The 19,680-nt window shown below is 48.3% G+C and overlaps 11 protein-coding genes across 11 annotated transcripts; 4 read left to right on the top strand and 7 right to left on the bottom strand.

Moving 5' to 3' along the window:
* Positions 1–145: 145 nt before the first annotated feature.
* Positions 146–562, bottom strand: BABINDRAFT_108538 (uncharacterized protein). Its single transcript, XM_019126799.1, has one exon. It carries the CDS (start codon positions 450–452, stop codon positions 186–188), a length of 267 nt encoding a protein of 88 aa, XP_018986855.1. The 5' UTR covers positions 453–562; the 3' UTR covers positions 146–185.
* An 857-nt stretch (positions 563–1,419) lies between these two features.
* Positions 1,420–2,372, bottom strand: BABINDRAFT_159806 (uncharacterized protein). Its single transcript, XM_019127890.1, has one exon. The coding sequence runs from the start codon at positions 2,220–2,222 to the stop codon at positions 1,644–1,646; it is 579 nt and encodes a 192-aa protein (XP_018986854.1). The 5' UTR covers positions 2,223–2,372; the 3' UTR covers positions 1,420–1,643.
* A 262-nt stretch (positions 2,373–2,634) lies between these two features.
* On the top strand, positions 2,635–3,779 carry BABINDRAFT_159805 (uncharacterized protein). Its single transcript, XM_019127889.1, has one exon. It carries the CDS (start codon positions 2,666–2,668, stop codon positions 3,590–3,592), a length of 927 nt encoding a protein of 308 aa, XP_018986853.1. The 5' UTR covers positions 2,635–2,665; the 3' UTR covers positions 3,593–3,779.
* A 90-nt stretch (positions 3,780–3,869) lies between these two features.
* Positions 3,870–4,320, bottom strand: BABINDRAFT_159804 (uncharacterized protein). The gene has a single exon (XM_019127888.1). It carries the CDS (start codon positions 4,261–4,263, stop codon positions 4,075–4,077), a length of 189 nt encoding a protein of 62 aa, XP_018986852.1. The 5' UTR covers positions 4,264–4,320; the 3' UTR covers positions 3,870–4,074.
* Positions 4,321–4,672: 352 nt separating this feature from the next.
* BABINDRAFT_33020 (uncharacterized protein) lies at positions 4,673–6,841 on the top strand (the record flags this gene model as incomplete). Its single annotated transcript, XM_019131614.1, has 2 exons — positions 4,673–5,638; positions 5,963–6,841. 2 exons carry the CDS (start codon positions 4,673–4,675, stop codon positions 6,839–6,841), a joined length of 1,845 nt encoding a protein of 614 aa, XP_018986851.1.
* Positions 6,842–7,739: 898 nt separating this feature from the next.
* HET1 (Het1p) lies at positions 7,740–8,653 on the bottom strand. The gene has a single exon (XM_019127887.1). The coding sequence runs from the start codon at positions 8,540–8,542 to the stop codon at positions 7,949–7,951; it is 594 nt and encodes a 197-aa protein (XP_018986850.1). The 5' UTR covers positions 8,543–8,653; the 3' UTR covers positions 7,740–7,948.
* A 449-nt stretch (positions 8,654–9,102) lies between these two features.
* On the bottom strand, positions 9,103–11,848 carry RPG1A (translation initiation factor eIF3 subunit a; the record flags this gene model as incomplete). Its single annotated transcript, XM_019131084.1, has 1 exon — positions 9,103–11,848. One exon carries the CDS (start codon positions 11,846–11,848, stop codon positions 9,248–9,250), a length of 2,601 nt encoding a protein of 866 aa, XP_018986849.1. The 3' UTR covers positions 9,103–9,247.
* A 432-nt stretch (positions 11,849–12,280) lies between these two features.
* On the top strand, positions 12,281–13,134 carry BABINDRAFT_179231 (DUF4112 domain-containing protein). Its single transcript, XM_019131083.1, has 2 exons — positions 12,281–12,409; positions 12,456–13,134. The coding sequence occupies exons 1-2, from the start codon at positions 12,374–12,376 to the stop codon at positions 13,068–13,070; spliced, it is 651 nt and encodes a 216-aa protein (XP_018986848.1). The 5' UTR covers positions 12,281–12,373; the 3' UTR covers positions 13,071–13,134.
* Positions 13,135–13,508: 374 nt separating this feature from the next.
* On the bottom strand, positions 13,509–15,788 carry SEC18 (AAA family ATPase; the record flags this gene model as incomplete). The annotated part of the gene is made up of 1 exon (XM_019130300.1): positions 13,509–15,788. One exon carries the CDS (start codon positions 15,786–15,788, stop codon positions 13,509–13,511), a length of 2,280 nt encoding a protein of 759 aa, XP_018986847.1.
* Positions 15,789–16,517: 729 nt separating this feature from the next.
* Positions 16,518–17,461, bottom strand: BABINDRAFT_159799 (uncharacterized protein). The gene is made up of 2 exons (XM_019127886.1): positions 16,758–17,461; positions 16,518–16,709 (listed from the first exon to the last, which is right to left on the bottom strand). Exons 1-2 carry the CDS (start codon positions 17,343–17,345, stop codon positions 16,611–16,613), a joined length of 687 nt encoding a protein of 228 aa, XP_018986846.1. The 5' UTR covers positions 17,346–17,461; the 3' UTR covers positions 16,518–16,610.
* BABINDRAFT_6205 (uncharacterized protein) lies at positions 17,438–19,101 on the top strand (the record flags this gene model as incomplete). The annotated part of the gene is made up of 2 exons (XM_019132383.1): positions 17,438–17,527; positions 17,965–19,101. The coding sequence occupies 2 exons, from the start codon at positions 17,438–17,440 to the stop codon at positions 19,099–19,101; spliced, it is 1,227 nt and encodes a 408-aa protein (XP_018986845.1).
* Positions 19,102–19,680: the final 579 nt, after the last annotated feature.

The raw sequence follows: 19,680 nt of genomic DNA, 5'->3' as shown, positions 1-19,680 counted from the left end.
GGGTTCGGTAGGGAAATGGGTACTGAGGCTCTCGACAACTACACTCAGGTCAAGGCTGTTAGAATTAAGATTTCTCCAAAGTCTGCTTAGGTATACCCGTCTGTGACGTATTACAAAACTAAAGCTTTACATATCTAAAACTATTCTATCATTATGAAATTCAAGCTTGAGTAGAGAGGACTCTTTTAGGTGTCAAGCACGAAATAAGGATCTTGCTCTTTGATGTAGGATTGCATTACTTCTGAGCAATACGTCCTCTTAACCATAGACTTCCTGTTTCCAGCTTTGGCAAGTTGTGACGCATACTCTATGTACCTTGGTCCTTGGATTTCTAGCCCATAGAACTGCTGATAGGTTTGCGTCCAGTTCCCCATTAGCTGGATTATGTCTGTAGTCCACAGATGAAGCATAGAGCCTCCTTTACGAGGAAAACCTGTCAGGGATTCGTGCATGACGCACAAAAATTTAAGGGTGCTATCTCTTCGTATCTAGACCTCGTGCTTACCCATAAGAATAAAACTAAAGTCACCTTTTGGGATATAAACAGAAGTCAGTTAGATTGGCGAGGAATAATTTCAGTATCAATTTACTCCTAACTGGTTGTACCTAATATAACGGCGTATTACCATGCCGTATTCTATATAGCAGGGTGTAAGGTTAGCATCAAAGCCCATGACCATAACTAGTGCGTTTCCTATTAATAAATTAGATACAACTTATTGTATTCAACCCTTGTTGGTAATTTATCAGCTACAACCGGCACTTTCACACTGTACTGACGCAGATGCCAAATATGAGGTAGGCTGTCTTTCTCGCTGTGTTGCACTACACTACATCTCGCATCTATACGGGATTCACAAAAACTACTTTATAAGAGTAGATAAAATCCAGCTAAATTAAATCTAGGGCCAAATATCTCGAAGCCCAGAAGCCGGCCAGCTCATTTAATCAGTTATCAATAGCCTCTGGCTACTCAAGGCGAAACCTATGACGTCTGTTCTCCTAGAATTTTTGTGACTGGTTTTTCTGAAATTGGCAATAAGACCTATAACTTCTGAGCCAGTATTGTATTTACCCGCATAATACCCGCACTACTGCTGCTTCGCTGCGAAAATTGATAATACCGGTTTTTCCACCACGCGCGAAATGCTTCACCTTAGCCTGAAAATACTGCCTAGAATGGGCAATATTATATAAGCAGTTGCGAGGTGCTGAGGTAAGCAGAAAAAGCTCCTGCATGGTGTGCGTAAACGCACGAAAATTTTCAGAAATTTTGGAAAATCGCATTCCCTTCACTATGGCGATTTTGTACGGGGTCGCGAACACCTCACTGTATTCGATTCTAGCACACTATGGACTCTTCCAACAGGCGCTCCGCTCGCCGCGCAGTATGATAGTATGGGTGTTGAAGAGCAAAGAGTAGGTGAAATATATAGAACATTTGATAGTTTCAAACCTTAGTATTACTTCACATTAACAACACTGAAAATGGTATGTGTGGATAAATGCTCACCGTCCATGTTTATTCAATTTTCCACAGAGCTATCACCGGGATTCCAAGGGTGAAGAGTCGTTTTATCAGGAACTATGCATCGAGACTGGCTAATATCGCTTGAGAAAGGAAAGGTTAATGACCATTATCATCAGTCCCAGGAGCGCACATTGAATGGCCACACCATGGTGTGGCAAGCGCTGCCCAAAGCGAACCCCTCTGCACCAACCTCCCGGGCACTCTGTGTAACATGGAACTGTATATCAAGTACCCTTATTAACATGCTCTCTAGTCTGACGCTATTACCATCAGAACCAGAAAGGTTATCTCCAACCCATTGTTGGCCAGAAGACAATTCGTTATCGATGTCTTGCACCCAAACAGAGCTAACGTCTCTAAGGATGAGTTGAGAGAAAAGTTGGCTGAAATTTACAAGGCTGAAAAGGACGCTGTCTCCGTCTTTGGTTTCAGAACCCAATACGGTGGTGGTAAGTCTACTGGGTTCGGTTTGATCTACTCCTCTGTCGCTGACGCCAAGAAGTTCGAGCCAGCTTACAGATTGGTTAGATACGGTTTGGCTGACAAGGTTGAAAAGTCCTCTAGACAGCAGAGAAAGCAGAAGAAGAACCGTGACAAGAAGATCTTCGGTACCCAGAAGCGTCACGCCAAGAAGGTTGCCCGTCGTAACCAGGATTAAGCGTTCTAAACTCGAACAACACGATTGCACCATTGACTTTCAAAAGATCCCCTTTTGCGACTTTGCCATTAACTTGATCAAGTTCGTCTTCATCCGAAGGGCCGTTGTCTTGTGATTCTGTATTTATATTCTAGTTTTATTTTCGTTTATCCGGTATGAGCTTTCTAATTGCCATTTCCCCCCTTCCATCCCAGCTTATCTTGTTTTAAATATGCTTGAAATCAGACACGTTCACATGTATATTATGATATTTCCTGTAAAACAGTCATTGAGACAATGGAATATCTTGTAACCGTTATCGACCAGCCGGAGTTGGTATAGATCTCATGTGCTATTAGACAGAATTCCGATCCCGTACAGACCTCTGACTTACTGTACAGGTCATAACAATCTCTTTGTTTACGTTTTCTTAAATAAATGCTTATAGTCCCATTCTCAGACATACTAGAAATTTACCAACATACGACACATAAATAATGACCGATGAAGTAGCACTGACTATGCTCGAGAATGTTACCACCACGAAAACGGAATCGCTGACGATAGGTGAACCAAGTATCGTACCACCCATCGCGTCTGTAACCCCCGAACCCGAAACACAAGCAATATCCCCTCCCCAGAACCGAAATCCAAAGAAACGGAAAATCATGGGAGCACCTACAACCAAACCAGATATCACGCTCAGATCGTATAGGAAGAAAGTTTCAGGAAAGATCACACAGAACCTATGGACCCCGCTATCGCAACATGCCTTAGCCCATATCAACCGCGCCCTTGAGATGTATATGGACCCAGCGCTAGTTCAAACCAATGCCAATGCTGTAAAAACTCCGAAGAAAAAGCTTTTGACAGCCAACAAGTTTATCCGAGAAACTGTAACCAAGCTCCAGGCTGAGTTAGCTTATACCAACCTACCACCAATCAGCTCGAACGGCGTAGGATCATCGTACGCCTCTATTCGGCAGTACTTGGATTTGGATCTAGCCACCAGAAAGAATCACCAGTTGAGCACTGTGTACTCGGCGGACTTGCGGCAGGTGGCTCTGCTTGAAAAGGAACTTCTTGCGGAAACCCTAGCCTTGAGGAGCGACGAGGACTACTTCAACCTGCTCAGCAAACTGATGAAGAAGAGTATGCAGGAAATGAATGACAAGCTTGGTGAGCACCGCTTTCTCAGCGACGGAGCTCTTCCCGCTGCAGAAGTAACGGACAGTGTCACGAGGATTGGATTGGTTACAAACAGTCATGATCCTTCAGATGCCCTGTTAGAACTTGACAAAGACTTTGTGTCGTTGGTCAGCAAGTTAGTGCGGCACGTGGGGTCGATTGAGCGAAACGTTAACGGCTTGGAAGGACTAGACAGACGTTTGGAATTGGTCAACGAGTTGCTTGACATGGCATAAACCGTATGTTTATGAGGAGAGTCTATGCCTTTAGCCATGTCTTTGTGATTCCGGGCGTGAAGAGGGCCGTGGACACAAGGATGAATATACCGATACGCCAATGCATCGTGAAATCACACGCTAGGTAGAACTTATTATTTACCGTCATTTTAAAACCTATCTTAATATAACTTAAAAGTACCTAGAACCTTTGAGTCAAAATAAGGTTAGGTCTACTCAAACAATTTCGTTAATTAAAACTGGGTTGTACCATTACCCATTCAGAAATCTCCTAAATATCCCCATTAAATCACCATCTCGCATATTTTACTTATTTGAGAGTTAAAAACCCTCAAATTTATGCCATTAAAATTAAACTAAATACGTAGCAAAAAGGCCATCTTCATCTTTGACCTAGACCTGTAATGAAAGTTGAAGGGCAATCCATCAAATAAACCCGTCTATGCCGTGAAACTTCTTTTATTCTCCTAGACATGATTGCTTCATAAATACCACCCCTTAAACTCAATAGCCATTTTAAACTCTTGATTTCCACAATTCGAAACTAACACTTCCACCATCGTCTCCTTACTGATAAGGCACTTCCCTGCACCTATTAATTGTAATCCAACGTAGCCCGTTATAATTGCAAATTGACACTGGTGAGCATAATTATCACCTCCAAATATCATTGTAAACATCAGTTAGTTCAAATACCTTCGATCAGAACGATAAAAAACAAACAAACTAGACTAGCCAAGTTGTGCTGTAAGAGCTATAAATAACCAGTAATAATTTCCCCCGGTTCGCGTCTCCTAATCTTCTCCTGCACGTGACTAGCTTTTTCGCAAACTCGTGTTGCGAATTGCGACTTTTCGGCTCGTTTTTGCTTATCAACGCCACTTCTTCCCTCAAAACTACCCCCGTTTCCTGAGTGCGTCTCTACCGAGGACTTGAGAAAATCATCCCCTATCAGTAACCAGGATGAAGACCACCACTACGCGGAACGGAGCCGGCAAGAAGGAGCACCGCCGGACTAACTCGCGCACCTTGCGCCCCGCGCCGCTTAGCGGCGCGGCGGATGAAATCGCTACTCGGCTCATGGGTGACCGTGTCGTATTTCTCCTCGCGCGGTCGCTTGGCTCCGAGGCCATTGTCACCGTCACCTCTGGTGCACGCTACCGCGGCGTGTTGACTTCCGCAACGCTCGAGGAAAACTTGCACGTTGTGTTGAGCTACCCTGAGTTGTACGCAACCGCTCCGGGCGAGGAAGCTTTGGACGCGGATCTCCCAAAGACGTTGATCATCCCAAACAGTGAGTTGCTCGACGTAGAGTTGCTCGATGTGGACTTGGCTCCGAAGCCAGAGGCTGCGTCTGTACCAGAAGCCGTGCCTGCGCCAGAAACTGCACCAGAGACCAGGGGCTTCAGAACCGACACGGACATATCTGGAAAACAAACCTTCAAGGAGCGTGATCTCCAGAGATGGATACCGGACGAAGGCACCTTGGACTGGGCGTTGGAGGACGACAGCACTGGCACATGGGACCAGTTTGCGGTCAATGAAAAGAAGTTTGGAGTAGAATCCACCTATGATGAGCATTTATACACCACGCGGATCAAGACGGATGCGCCGGATTACCACCAACGCTTGAGAAAGGCTGAGCAGATGGCCAGGGAGATCGAAGGGCAGGGCTACAATGGCAACATCCACTTGGCCGAGGAGAGAGGCTTGATCGTGGACGACAGCGGGGTGGATGAAGAGGATAAGTACTCTGGGGTTGACCGCCGCGGTGACGAATTAATGGCCGCCTTGAAGTTTTCCAAGAGTACGTCGCCGGCTGAACGAGCTCCGGGCAAGTACGTTCCACCAAGGCAGCGGGCGGCCGAGATCCACAACGATCCAGCAATCATCTTGTCTTCCGGAAAGCCGGCTTCCGGGAATTCTGGGAAGAGCTTGTCTGAGTTTAAGGCTGCGGGGACCCCTTCGGCATTGCCTGGGTTCAAGATTGCGGGAAATCGTCCATCGTCCGTTCCACAGAAACCAATGGAGACGGAGACCAAACCAGTGGCTGGCCCCGCTAAGGAAAATATCAAACCGGTGGCTGATCCTGCTAAGATTACCAAGCCGGTGGCTGATCCTGCTAAGATTGCCAAACCGGTAGCTGATCCTGCTAGGGTTGCCAAGCCGGTGGCTGACATCCCGGCGAAGCCAGCTGCTAAGGAGATTTCCAAGCCATTGGACATCCCTGCCAAGCCTGTTGATATCCCTGTGAAACCAGTTGATATCCCTGTGAAACCAGTTGATATCCCTGCCAAGCCAGCTAAGGAAACGCCAAAGCCCGTGGACATTCCAGCTAAACCCGTCACCAGGTCAGTCAAACACTTCCAGAGCGAATCCACGCGTTTGAACGTGCAGTCGGAAATCAACTCCCTCAAGGAGTTCTCTGCCACGTTCAAGGTCCCGCAGAAGTTCCCAGAAGACTTGTTGCCGATCTTGGCCAAGGACAAGGCCAAACAAGACGAGATTATCCGCAAGCAGACTGACAAGCCTGCGGCTTCTACTGCGTCCGAAGACTCGGTTCCTGTCACATCGGCTCCTATCACTTCGGCTGCCACGTCCGCAATTTCTTCCAAGTCTCTGGCCAAGACCAAGACCAAGATGGACCCTAAGGCCCCTGCTTTCAAGCTCAACCCTGCGCTGGTCTCTTTCACTCCCTCACAGCCTGCTGTCTTCAAGTCGCCAGTACTGATGGGCACCCGTTACAAACGCTACGGAAACGTCACCCCTGCCTCCTTCTTCGGGAAGAGGGTTCCCACCGAACACCCGGGAAAGAACATTGCGGAAGATTTCAACTTGTTTGAAGTCGCCAAAAAGGCACAGAAGGACGGAAAGCCTCTGTTCATTGAGCGAGCATATATGACCCCGCCAACGTGGAACTTCACCGTGGACAAACCGTATACAGCGGTGCTTCCAAAGGCAGATAGGTCAATGGGTAACTACATGTCAGGGGCGCCAATGATGCCAATGATGCCGATGATGCAAATGCCGTATGATAGCGCTGCCTTTGGCATGCCTCCGGGCGGGTACATCCCCGCGATGGGCTACCCAAGTGGTGGGTACATGCCTCCGCCGACCCCCGTGTACCCGCCGGGCGCCCGTGGCTTTAATGCCCCGATGTCACCGGGCTACGCTCCGCGCCCCCCGTATCCGAACCAGTTTGGGAGCTATCCAAGATCGCCGCAACCTAACTACTCGAAGTTCAGCTAGGATCCGCTAGGGCAACAAAATGTAATGATAAATGAAGATGGTGTAGACAAGACTCAGGCCAAAACCGGTGAGTGTAAGCTTTGGTTCTATTGAAAGATAAAAGTTACGCCAAGAACATCGACCTACGGTATAGAAAACAGATTAAGAAGAAGAGGGCAGGGGGTTTCCGGGTTCTGGTAGATGTTGAGTGTGCTTCCTTGTTCTCTTGGTGACACTATTACAGGGGTTGGCACTTAGTGTTTCTGATTAGGCCACGAGGGATATGACGGAATATATGTTCACGCCTCAAAGTGGGTTATACATTCATTACCCGAAAGAGCGTGCAGCTTAATCGGTGACCAGTATTAGCACCGAGAAGAGCCAAATGGTTGGTTTACCCAGTGGTTATCCTGTTCACCTCGTTAATTTTTGTTTCCCGTAACTTTTAATTTTACATCTGAAGCATTAAAGAGGGATGTAAACTACTGTCTAGCTTGGGTTACAGCATGTAGTTGGTCCAGAGCTGACAGCTTTCAAGTGGTGCCATCAAGCTCAATAGGCTCCAGTCATGGTTTATCAACAAATAGTCCCAAATTTATCCAAAATCTAGCGAAAGAAGCATGAAAAGGCCGCCCTTATACATTTCTATTACTTTCCTCGAGGTTAGACCAAGGGACAATCAGATATAAACCACATGCTCGGCAGATCGTTTATTCTATTTACTGTATCACCAAACGCCACTGGTACCAATTGGTCATGCAATCTCAACCCACACTTTAGCGTTGGCATAACTGCTCCCACGATTATTGTCTCAATTTTCAAAACCCCGTCCTCCGTGCATGGAGACATCGTTTCTTTGCCGTCTATTTCTTATATAAAAGGCAGGAATCTCCTCATACATGATTGCTTTTTCATCCCAGTTTTCCGAATCATGCCTACGTTACCATATATTTGACTACTTCTGATTCTCAAGCATATTGTGTGCCTTTGTGTATACAGATTTTACTCAATCTCAGGCGTTTTCTCCCAGCTGTAAGCTCTGCCTGCTCAAAATTCCTCCCCTCAGTCGAACCAATTCTATATTCGATAAAGAATAGATTCATTATCCGTCTGGAGGTGCCCATATACTTACAAGCCCTTGCCGTAGTTGCCGCTCTCGAAGAAAGCGAAAATGTTCGCGACAATCTTCTCAACAGCCACTAACCACTCCTGCAACTGTACGTCAACCTTGGTCTGATCGCTGCCCAACTTGGCGTAAAAGTCTTTGCGGTACGGACAAGCCTTCATTGCCAACTTGAAGACCGGCTTGATCAACATCCCGTGGTATTTAGACAAGGTCTTGCCGTACGCGTCAGTAAAGGTCTTGGTAAGCTCAGCGTCTGGGGTGTCAACGGTCTCTCTTAAGGACTGCGCAGTGAATTGCAAGCCTCTGGACAACCAGAGCAAGCCCTGAGTCGCGTCCTTCTTCTTCGCGTCCTTCTCGGAGAGAACTAAGTCCTGCAAGGTGCCGGCGGCGAGCGGTTCTGCGAGGAACTTGGTGCGGATCTTCTTGATGTTGCCGTTCATGTCGTTCTGGACAACAGAAAAGGCAGAGGACCCGAGGAGGTCGAACAACTTGACCAACGATTCGGATGCGTCAAGGAACGCGGCGGTGTCGATCTTGCCGTCCACGACTGGGACGTCGACGAAGGACTTGTTCATGTTATCGAAAAAGGTGGCCATTGTGATATGTAATGTGAGTAGTGAGTGGTAAGAGAGCAGTGTTCTGTGATGAAGGAAAATCGTCTTAAATACTGATCGCGATTCGCGCGACGTGGTGATTTTCAGTATGCCGGACGTAAACACATCCATAACTGTGACGATTGCCAGGTGATTCAACATATAGTGGCTGTTGGGCGTGCATGGCGCGCTTTTTGGTAAGAGGGCTATGGTTATAGAGTCTGCAGATACCAGTAGAGATATAACTTGAGACACATTATGGCATAGCTCCGTGATTGGGATTTTGGTAAAGGTACATGTACGTCGTCTGTACACATATTTAGAGTGATTAGTATAAAATAAATTTCGGTAAAAAAATACGGATCGTCTTCTAGGCCACGTCTAGATTTTATATCGATATTAGGGCCCATCTCAAGCTCATTTGCATTAATCCAAACTGCTCATCAGATAATGTCAAGCTTAGCACACCATCCTCTTAAGTGCTTAAATGTGATTTTGCACTGCCCACTTCTACACCACGGTTTTAAAAACAAAATGTATAAACTAAGGGTAACCACTGGGAATATAACGTCTAACAAATATTGCATCCGCAACAGGATCCTGGTTTTAAGGAAACACAGCCGGCATCACTTAAACCGGGTACATATCGTCCTTCGGATCAATAAATACCACACTTTGCATGGATGCATTCCGCCTTCGGCTCAACGCTTAACGTCCGCTCTGCGCTCTCTTCAACTTCATCTTCTCGGCAAAACTCATCTTGCTCAAGTCTGGAGCAGCCTCGGCAACTGGCACTGGTGCACGGAGCGGCGCAGATGCAGCGGCTCTTCTCTCGCGGAGAGTTCTCTCCACCTCGGCTTCACGCTCTCTCTGTAACTCGGCTTGCTGTCTCAACTTCTCCTCTCTGGCAGCATCGGCCTCGGCTTTCTGGGCAATGGCCTGTTGGGCCTGCAACTCCGCAAGCTTCTGCTGCTTGTACTCGTCGATACGGGCCTGCTTGGCATTGGCCAAGTGGATCTGGGCCGTGCGCTGCGCCTCCGCAAGCTTCTCCTTGTTAGCGATATCGATGGAGACGCGGAACTTAGTAAAGTCTGGGACAACTCTGGCCAAACGGTCGCGCACAACGACAGCTTCCTCGTGTTCTTTCTTGGCCTTGGAGATGATCTTGGTCTTCATTTCCTGGTAGGTTGTGAAATCAGTTTCCTTTTGCGTTTCCTTGTCTTGTTCCAATAACGGTAACTCGTAGCGTCTATAGGCACGTTCGATGTGATCCATTCTCTTGGCAAGGCTCTTCAACTTCTCCTCCATCTCGTTCTTGTCCTTGGCCAACTGCTCGACCTGCATGAGGCGCAACTTTTCGGAGTCAAGCTCCTCCAACTTTTCAACGTCGATCTTGATGATCCCCTTGGCGTTAATTTCCTCGGCCAATTTTTTCTTTTCGTTCGCGCGGATGGCATCCTTCTCCCTCTCCATCTTTTCGCGTGCGCGACGGACGGTCTCAGCCTCCTGTCTCTCCTGTTCGGCCTTCTGCTCGGCGAGTGCCTGCTCCTTACGCTTCTTCTCAGCCTCGGCATCACGCTCACGCTTCTGCTTGTCAGTGGAGCGCTTGCGGTCCTCGAGGATCTCGCGACGCTGTACCAAAGCGGCTCTCTCCTGTTGGATGTTGGCGGCGGCACGGGTGATGGCAGCGGCCTCAGCCTCCTTGGCTCTGACCTCAACGGATGGGTCAATAATAGCGATGGAGGACATCAAGGTCTTTGTCAACCTGGCCAACTGGGTCTTAATCAACTCGGCTGGGGATGACTGCAAGGAAGGAACCTCCACAGACTCGGTGTACGGCTCAGACACAAAGGTGACGACCCTGGAATCGTGGTCGATCTTGAGGGTTAGGGCACCATCGCGGGCAATCTTGACCAAGGCCAATTCTACCTCAAACGCGGTGAGCGCAAAAGCGCCTTCGAACGCGGTCAACTTGATCAAGTACTCGAGCTTGACGGACTCGTAAACCTTGGAGACCTGGGTAAACAACTTGGAGAGCACGATTGCGGACAACGGTTGGACGTAGGCTGGGAAGTGGGCCTCAATCGTGGCAAAAGAGCCGGCAAGCTCCTTGCGCGCGGTGAGCGGTGAGAAGTCGGACTCCAACACCCGGTACAACTGCACGATAGATGGCTCGGCAATCTCGACGAGTTCTCTGCTAACGGCAGCGGCGAGCAACGATGCTCTAGTTGGCACCTTAGGCAAGTTCAACAACGCGGCAAGTTTGTTGTTCTTGGCGTCATCACCGGTTTCTTGCGCAGGGATGGTCAACGCGGCCAACAAGAAGCGAGTGGCAAAGCGCGAGAGTTCGGCCGTCGTCGCGTGTGGGTGCTGCGTGTACAAGTTGTAGTAGCGGTACCAGGCGGCAGCGTGGAAGAGGTAGTTGTCGGAGACAAGAAAGATGCGCGCAAGGTTCTCGTAGTAGGTGAGCATCATGTGCGGCTTTGGCTGACGCTTGGACAAGGTGATCAAATGGTGAACATCTTCGACCGAACGGAAGGCCTCCTGCCACAACTCCAAGCGGACCGCGTGGGTCAACTGCGTGAAGCGGAGATCGAGGTAGCGCTGGATGGTTTCAGGGTCGGCAAGGTCGATGGTGTTCAACTGCACGCCCTTCTGTTGGAGGTTGGCAGTCTGGATGTGCATGCGCAACATCTCGCAAAGACGTCTGAACTCGGTCTTACGGCTGTTGCGGACGGCAAACCCGAAGGCTTGGTTGACTGCGGCGGCGTAACCCACCTCCAACTTGGAGTTGTTACGCAAAATGTCGAGCACCGTGCGGTAGCCCTCCCAGAGGAAGCGCATCCACGGAGTGACCACTTCCCGGTCGGAGCGGTCGCGCGACTGCTCGTTGGACACAGCGGCGAGCAAGATGTCTTCTGGCGACTCCACAGCCTCCAAATCGTCCTCAGCATCAAGAGCGGACTTGTCGGCGGTGGCCTGGGCCTGTTCCAAGCGCTTTTCCGCCAACTCAAGCAAGTGGCGGCACACAACCTCAACAGAGGCCAAACCGGTGGCGGCAACCTGCACGTTTTTCTTGTACTGGTGCAAACCGTCCTTCACGATCTTGGTCTTACGGAGCTCGACCGCGAGGGACACAAACATGAGCGCAATCGGCTCGAGCGACGCCACGGCCACGCCGCGGGTACGCTTGGAGGTGAGCAACTCGTAGAGCGTCTCGAGCGCCGTTTCGGTCTGTCCGACAGCAACCAAGTCTTCGGCACGTTTGAGGACATTGTCCGGTCTCACGGTGTTGTGATAAGGCGCCATTGTTGATGAGGAAGAGAAGTGAGGTGGTTGTGTAGGCTGATTTTGATTTTTTTTAAGCCGCCGGGTGAAAAACTCGTGGGCTGAAGGTTACGCAGGAGAGAAATTACGCGTACACGGCACTTTACAGAGACACGATGGGCACACTACCGGAGTATTTTGATTTCAGAGATTGGAATATGAAGTGGGTGGAATTATAATCATAATTACTGGGAGGTACCTTATTGTATGACTTAATATGATTATTGCGTAGTTTTTTTAGTAGCGTTGGCTCGATTAAGTATTATTGCCTCTCATAGGCTTTGGGCGTAGCGCTACGCCAGAGCGCGACATACCGTCATGGGTTCTTTTATTATGCATCCTCTGCATAGCTTTAGCCTTGCGTATGCAGGTTTCTTTGCTACCTGAAATTTGCACACTTGCGGTTATAAATACATGACAGAACACAGTTTCCAAAAGCAACCGAGCCTTCGATAGTATCAACCTTGAGTTAGTTTTCCCTTTCTGGGCTAAAAAAAATTACTAACCATGACCGCTATCGTCTCTAAATGGGCGTTGAACAAGGTAAGTACTCATCGTTGGTCATGTGAGACTGCTACTAATATTATAGTCCCATATCACGGACAACTTGGCCGTGGGTGGCACAGAAGACCCTTATTATGAGCCTGAAGATGCCAATAAGAAGCGCAGCTGGTACCACAGAAAACACATGAAGCAGTTGCCCGCATACCTTTCCGAGAACGACATCAGGGTCTTGAAGTCTGTTCGTCAGAATGCGTATCGCTTGGACTTGCAAGTCAAGATCTGTGGTTACAGACTAGGCTGGGCGGGTATCATCGGATTAATCCCTGTTATTGGGGACTTTCTTGCCTGTTGCTGTGCATTGATGGTTGTGAGAAAAGCCGGAGGAATCGACGGGGGATTGCCTGCTCTCACTCACATGCAAATGATAGCCAACGTGGCCTTTGACTTCGGCATGGGCTTGATCCCAATTGTAGGGGACTTGGTGAATATTGCGTACAAGTGCAATTCGCGGAACTATGTGCTATTGGAGAAGCACTTGGTGCACAAATATAAGAAGCGTGGGGCAGACACTGAAGGAGCGACTGGTCGTGAAATCCATATCAACCCTAACCTCGTAGAGGATCTTGAAACCCACGGGGCAAACACTTTATGGACCGAAAAAGACAAGACCAACTCCGCCAATGCTCCACAACCGATATAAACGTTTCATAGTTGACCACTCCATTAACCACGACTAACCCAGGGAACTTTTCTGTAAAGCTTGGAATTGGCAAATCATGTAGTCTAGGAATAAGTACTCAAGTGTCTAAAATGAAGAGGATTGGGGTTTGACCTTATCCGGGGGTAGTTTACCCGCCAGGTCACAATCCGTGAATGTTAGTAATTTTAGTGCGTGCCGGGAGAAACCTCAATTATTTCCTGAAGGTAAACATATATCTTTGTGACATCACACTTCCAGAGAGACGTAAACAGCTGAGGCCCCATGCTACGCCCAAAGATATACGAAAGTTTGTGATTAATATATATATATATATAAGAACTATACACAGGGCTGAAACATCACTGTAAGACAAGGAGTGGAGTTAGGAAATTAAAGAAACATATCCCATGACACAGAAAGATGTAAAGTGTTTTGCATTTATAAAATTGCCTCACTCATCAACCGAATGATTTCGTTCACCGAATCCTCATGATACTTCACTGTGTCCAAATGCCCCAATGCCTTCTTCACACTGAGATTGAACCGTCCCTGGGGATTATCGTGCTGCAACGTGTTAATAATCTTCTCGCGCTCGGCATCATTCAAAAAGTTGCTTTCATCCATGACGTTGTAAAACTCGCTCAAGTCGCTAAGGTTCGGCACGGCAATCTCCTTCGTGAAGCACGGCAACGCGTTCATCTGCTCCAAGAGCCTGTAATCGGACGTAGTACTGATGATCAACAAGCGACGGTCGTGAGGCGGCTTGCGGGTCAAGTTCACTAACAACAATTGCAAAATGTCGTTCGAGAAGCGCGGTCCGATCGGCACGTAGTTGATGATCCGCTCGATATTGTCCACCACCAACACACTAAGCGGCGATTTGTAGACGTCTCTGAAGGCATTGTCGATATACTGGATGCGGGCCGGCTCGGACATCCCCACCATCGCCTCGGGCGATAACATCTTGATGAACGGAAACTCTGTATTCAAGGCCAATGCCGCCGCCAATGCGGTCTTCCCGCTGCCTGGCGGCCCGTGCAACAAGACCGACACCAATTTCTCGGTCTCGGTCGTCTTGACTTGCTGGGTCAAGGCCTTGCCCATCTTCATGATCTCGTTGATATACGGCGAGAAGCCGATGATACCGAACGGCATGCACTGGTTCAAGTCCTGATCGCTAACCCCGAACGCAGCCTTTACCTCGGACAACGCGCCGAGGAAGTCTTTGCGAGTCAACTTGAGGTTCTTGACGTCATCATTGAGCGCAGCCATGCTGCCCACCTTGAGGTGCTTGTTAATGGCAAAGGACGAGGCAGATTTAACGAGCCCCTCGATTTCGGCACCCGTAAAGTTCTTTGTCATGGCAGCTAATTCATGGAAGTCTACATCCTTGGCTAACATGCCGTTATCGGCCATCTTCTTCGTTTGGATCTTGAAGATCTCAACGCGGCCCTTCTCGTCCGGCAAAGAAATCTCGAGCTGGACCTCGAACCGGCCCGGTCTCAACAACGCATTGTCGATAAGGTCAAGACGATTAGTCATCCCGATAATCAAGATGTTGTTCAACTGGTCCACACCGTCCATCTTGGACAACAACTGGTTGACCACGTTGTCGCCGACGCCGGTGCCGTCGCCGCGGGAGCCTCTCTGCTTGAACACCGAGTCCAACTCGTCGAAGATGATGATATGCAACGACGATGACTCACCCTTGGACTTATACTCGGCCTCAGCGTCCACGAACAAGTTTCTGACGTTCTCCTCAGACGAACCAACGTACTTGCTCAAGATTTCGGGCCCGTTGACGATCTTGGGTTCCTTCACGTTCAACATTGCCCCGATCCGTCTGGCAATCAACGTCTTCCCGGTCCCCGGAGGCCCGTACAACAACAACCCCTTGACGTGCTTGAGACCCATCTTGTCGATGAGTTCTGGGGACAAGATACGGGACGCGAACGCGCGGCGGAAAATCGCAGTGAACTCAACGTCCAAGCCACCGATACCCATGTCCTCGAACTTGAAGTCAGGCGCGATAATCGCGTCTGCGCGCGACCCGGATGCGCCGCTGTTCTTCAAGTTGACTAACCCGTCAGGTCCTTTCACGAAGTTGATGGCTGACTGCTTGACTAAGATCCCCTTGGAGGTGACGGTCTTCGACACTGGTTCCGATGGAATCACTTCACTGATGTCCACGAGTTGTACGGACTGCACTTTGATGGTGAACATGTTGCCTTTATGCTCCATAAAAATCGGCTGACCCGGCTGTAAGATCTGGTTCTCGAAGCGTGTGACAAATTCCTTTGCCAACTCCTCCGTATCGAACATCGTCGCCACAGCTTTGGCACGCTTGACAAAGTCAATGGCGACGGTCAAAGAACCGAGATAGGTCTGCTTTCTAGAAACTGAGCGGAGGTCAAACAGCGACACTTGGCACGGCGCGCCGTACGACAAGCCGACAAAGAGACGCTGATTTGCGTTGGCACCAATAGAGCCGACGGGGAAGTTGGGAACGGTGCGGGCGGTGTAAACGTAGAGATTGTTAATGAGGATGTACTGGCCATCTTGAAAGTCCTGGGAGCTCACGGCAATGCAGTTAGAGAGCGAGAAGGCGTTATCTGGGGCGTTGGCCACCTGGAAGTCGATTCCATGGCTTCTGGCGGGGGCTTTATGTTCCAGGGCTCTATCCGAACCCGAAACTCTGTTGAATCCAAATCTCTCCATTGGGTTGCGTGTGAATGGTGATGGTAGAGTGACAGAGTGAGAAGAAGAGTAGATTTTGTTATGTGAGGCCAGCGATACAAAATGTTTCGGATTATCCGGCGGCTATTTCGCGAACGCGGCGCAGCCATTACAGCGCATAATGGTGGCAAACGGAAGGGGGTTTTGGGTGAATAAATGCAGTATTAATGAACTAAACAAATATAAAGAAAGGGGCCTTTAACTTTAAGTTGTCGATTGGGCGCGGAATGTGTTTGAGCGATTTGTGGACATGTTAATGGCACATAGATATGCTCCGGGGAATCCGGTATGCTTTGAGAACGGCAGAGCCAGGATGACGTCATCAAAAGGAGATGTTAGGTGTATCTCGCACTGGATATTATGGAGATACTATAATCTCGATATTTAATACAAAAATACACGTTTTGGAGAATTTTTTTCCACCAGCTTTTTTCAATCATAGGTCTCCAGTTCTGCGTTTAACCCGTGGCCATAAGGCCACTTTCTTTATTGCTAGAGCTTGCTCGAAGGGTGCCCGAAAAACCCGTATAGTTCCTAGCTTATAAAGAGACGATATATGAATTAGGCAATATACAACTTGTTTTATCAAATTGAGATTTTCAATCTCTCACGCAATCACACGAAACCAGTCTCGGTGGCCATCTTACAAAGCTCTCGAACAGAGATTGGCCATTAGGAGGTGGAAACAGCATACAGCATGTACTTGAGACGTAAAGCCATTGTACTTGTCAGTTTGACAGACGCTGTATAACAGTCATAGCCTCAGAGGGGCTCTTCCGACTCACTGAGCCGTACAAAAGTCACTTACCTCTTAACCTCCTCCTCCTGGGGCAACATCATGAACAAAATTACTAATGGTGGCACGATGTACATCCAGTTTTGCTGAATAAACGATTTTTCCTGCTAGAAACGGTTAGTATTGAACAGACAGGCCAGGTAAGCCCCACGTACCTTTTTGAGATCCCCTTCCGGAACGGGTTGCCCCTCGTTGCCGATTTCTGGGTTCACAGCGCTAGATTTGAGAATTGGCTGGGCACCGGAGTTCGGTCCTTTCATCAACGTCACCACAGTATTGGCTTCACTTGCAGCGCCAGACCCAACAAGACTGAGCTGGTCGATATTGTGGTCGGCGTCTAAGTGTATCACCAAGACTTCGTTAAGCGGCGCTGCTAAACGTTTGTACGCCACACACGGGCCGTATTCAGAATTGCTTATGCAGTAGACGGAATCAGGAACTGGTCCGAGAGCCTCATTGATGGCGAACTCTGCTTCCTGGGTGGCAGCGTCGTAGGACAAGCTCCCCAAGCTTTGACTGCCACCTGCCAGTCTGATAAACAACTTTGTGTCGAGTGCTAGCACAGAAGTGGCCAATGCGAGAACTAAGGTCTTGGGGCTAAGCATTGGAGTTGCAAAAATCTGTTTGGTGTGACTGGGAATGTAGACTTGCCACAAGATTAAGATAATGCATGGACATGGATGCCGTGTGTTTCGCGATCTTCTATAAAATTTCGCGAGATATTTGCTTTTCGCTGTATCCATATCAGTTTCGGGAAGTCTGAGATTGCCAGCATGTACTTAAGGCTTGGACCCCACAAAGCGATAGCTTTCCGTCCTAACCTCGTTTACACAAAATGCTTTCATGGGTTTTGCTCCTACTTTTGGGAGTTTCGTCTGTGCAATGCGGGTTCAGCGCATACAGCGACATATACAGCTCCCCCAAGGTACGTACTATATCGGAAGCATCGGAATATCAGTTATCGTGGCACGCATACAGGGGGTTGTTTCGACCTCACACACTCAGTTGTGGTACGGAGTTGATTGGGGTAGATGTTAAAGGTGGTCTCTGTCTTCATTTCTCGTTGATAAATATCACCTTTGGTGTGGTTGGTTACGGCAAATGACGTCAGAAATACTCCTCATATCCATGCTGTAGTGCTAACCACCTGACTTCTAACGTAGTGTTTAAGCCAGGCGCTAGTACCGAATGATTCTCAGCCACCATCTCTCAACAATGCGATACACAGCCGAATAATTCGACGTGATACCCTTATAGTCTACAAAATATTCTCTACTGTTCATGTTGGAACCCCGATATGCTCTATGCCTTACTGCTATCTCTCCATAACCACCGCCCCTAAGTCCTATACTAACAACCCAGATAAACATCCAATACTCTGACAAACTCGTCTCGTTCCCTGAAACAGACACCCTTTTAAAATTGAGACAATCAAACAGATCGTTTGAGCTCCTCCTGCGGCCAGACACCCAGTATATCTGCTCCGTTCCTTACTACGCATTACCCCAAGTATCCACCTCATCAGAAAATCGCATCGAAGTGGACACGGAGACGTTAGCCTCTGCTGTAGCCATTATCGAGAAAGCCCTAGACAGCTGCTTGTACTACAGCACTGGCTGGTGGACGTATGCCTTCTGCTACGGCAAGGAGGTGGTGCAGTTCCACGAAGACTTGGAGGTGGCCAAGACCGGTGTCCCCAAGCCGGACCCGACATTGCCCATCTACTATCTCGCGCGGTTTCAGGATGAATCAGATTTCAGTATTGAGCAGGACCGCACATCGAAGTACATTTCCCAGAGTGTAGGAGGAGGCACCAAGTGCGATATGACCTTGACTCCGCGAACAATCGATGTCAAGTACTTTTGCGACCCCAGAATTGGCCGCTTGAGTGTGGAATCTGTGGCTGAGGTGCGGACTTGCCAGTACGAAGCAGAGATCAACATTCCTGGGTTGTGTGACACCAAATTAGCGATTCAGGATAGCACCGCAGACAGGTTAGATATTGTTTGTGCTCCTGTCGGGACCAGCAACGTCACTAGAGACACCCAGGATCTCTTGGATCTTTTTCAGAGGGGATCGACAGAGCACCGTCTGCGGGTCACCCTTTCCAACTACGAATACACATCGATGGGTTACGGAGTATCCATCGGTGAGCACATCAAACCAGGATTTCCGAATATTATGCTCATCAGTCTGAGCAAAGACTCTGTGAAAGTGGTGGAGGACTTGCTCCTTGTGTTTTCCAGCGCCATCCCCAATGGCCGCTTGGTGGTGAAGTCGACATTTAAGAAGTATACTATTACCGTGGCTGACAAGTTCACGGCAAGATTTCCAATGTACGATTTCAAGGGTGAGTTTGTGGCGAACGTGGAGATTGTTTTTGGCGACAAGCTGAAAATGGTGATATCAGTCTTACCGCACAGCACAATCATCTCTGAGAACTATCTCAGCGTGCAGAAGAACGGGAACGCCGCGCAATTGAATACTGATTTCACTTAGGAAGCTGAATCAAGTTACGGTTGGTTTATATTGTAGAATTTAATTGGTAAATAAAACAATGGTGCGTGGATATTATTGATGCTCTAAGCTGTAAGCAAAGTCCACCCCCTGACCAGCTGTAATGCCGTGTGGAGATATTGATGTAAATTGAGGTTATGTAGTTATTCTGGTTTGGCTTCCACGCGAAAGCAGAATAGGTTGCCCAGTGCGGTACCTAAATATGTCGTTGTAGCTTATATTACTACGCAAATACCAATAACTGTACTCGATAATGGTAAGTGTCACTTGGATTGTGCTCATATAGATGAATTCGGTTGAGGGTCTCCTGACTTAGCCTTCTGTAGGTAGCTATAAACTCCTTATTTTCACCCTAATTATCCTCAATACCCGTACCATAAACCATAAATCCATATTACAGCAATCATGGGATAATTGCAAACATCAAGACTGCGAGGTAAACTTGAAACGGTTGTGTATCTTAACAAGGTGTAATGTAACGAGCCACTCCATTCTAGTTGGATGGTGTGTATCCACTAGATTTTATATTGCATACATTACAATCACATCTATAACATAATT

This window comes from Babjeviella inositovora (assembly GCF_001661335.1).
Source record: "Babjeviella inositovora NRRL Y-12698 unplaced genomic scaffold BABINscaffold_2, whole genome shotgun sequence".
NCBI classification, from domain to species: domain Eukaryota; kingdom Fungi; phylum Ascomycota; class Pichiomycetes; order Serinales; genus Babjeviella; species Babjeviella inositovora.
This window is presented reverse-complemented; position numbering and strand designations above follow the sequence as displayed.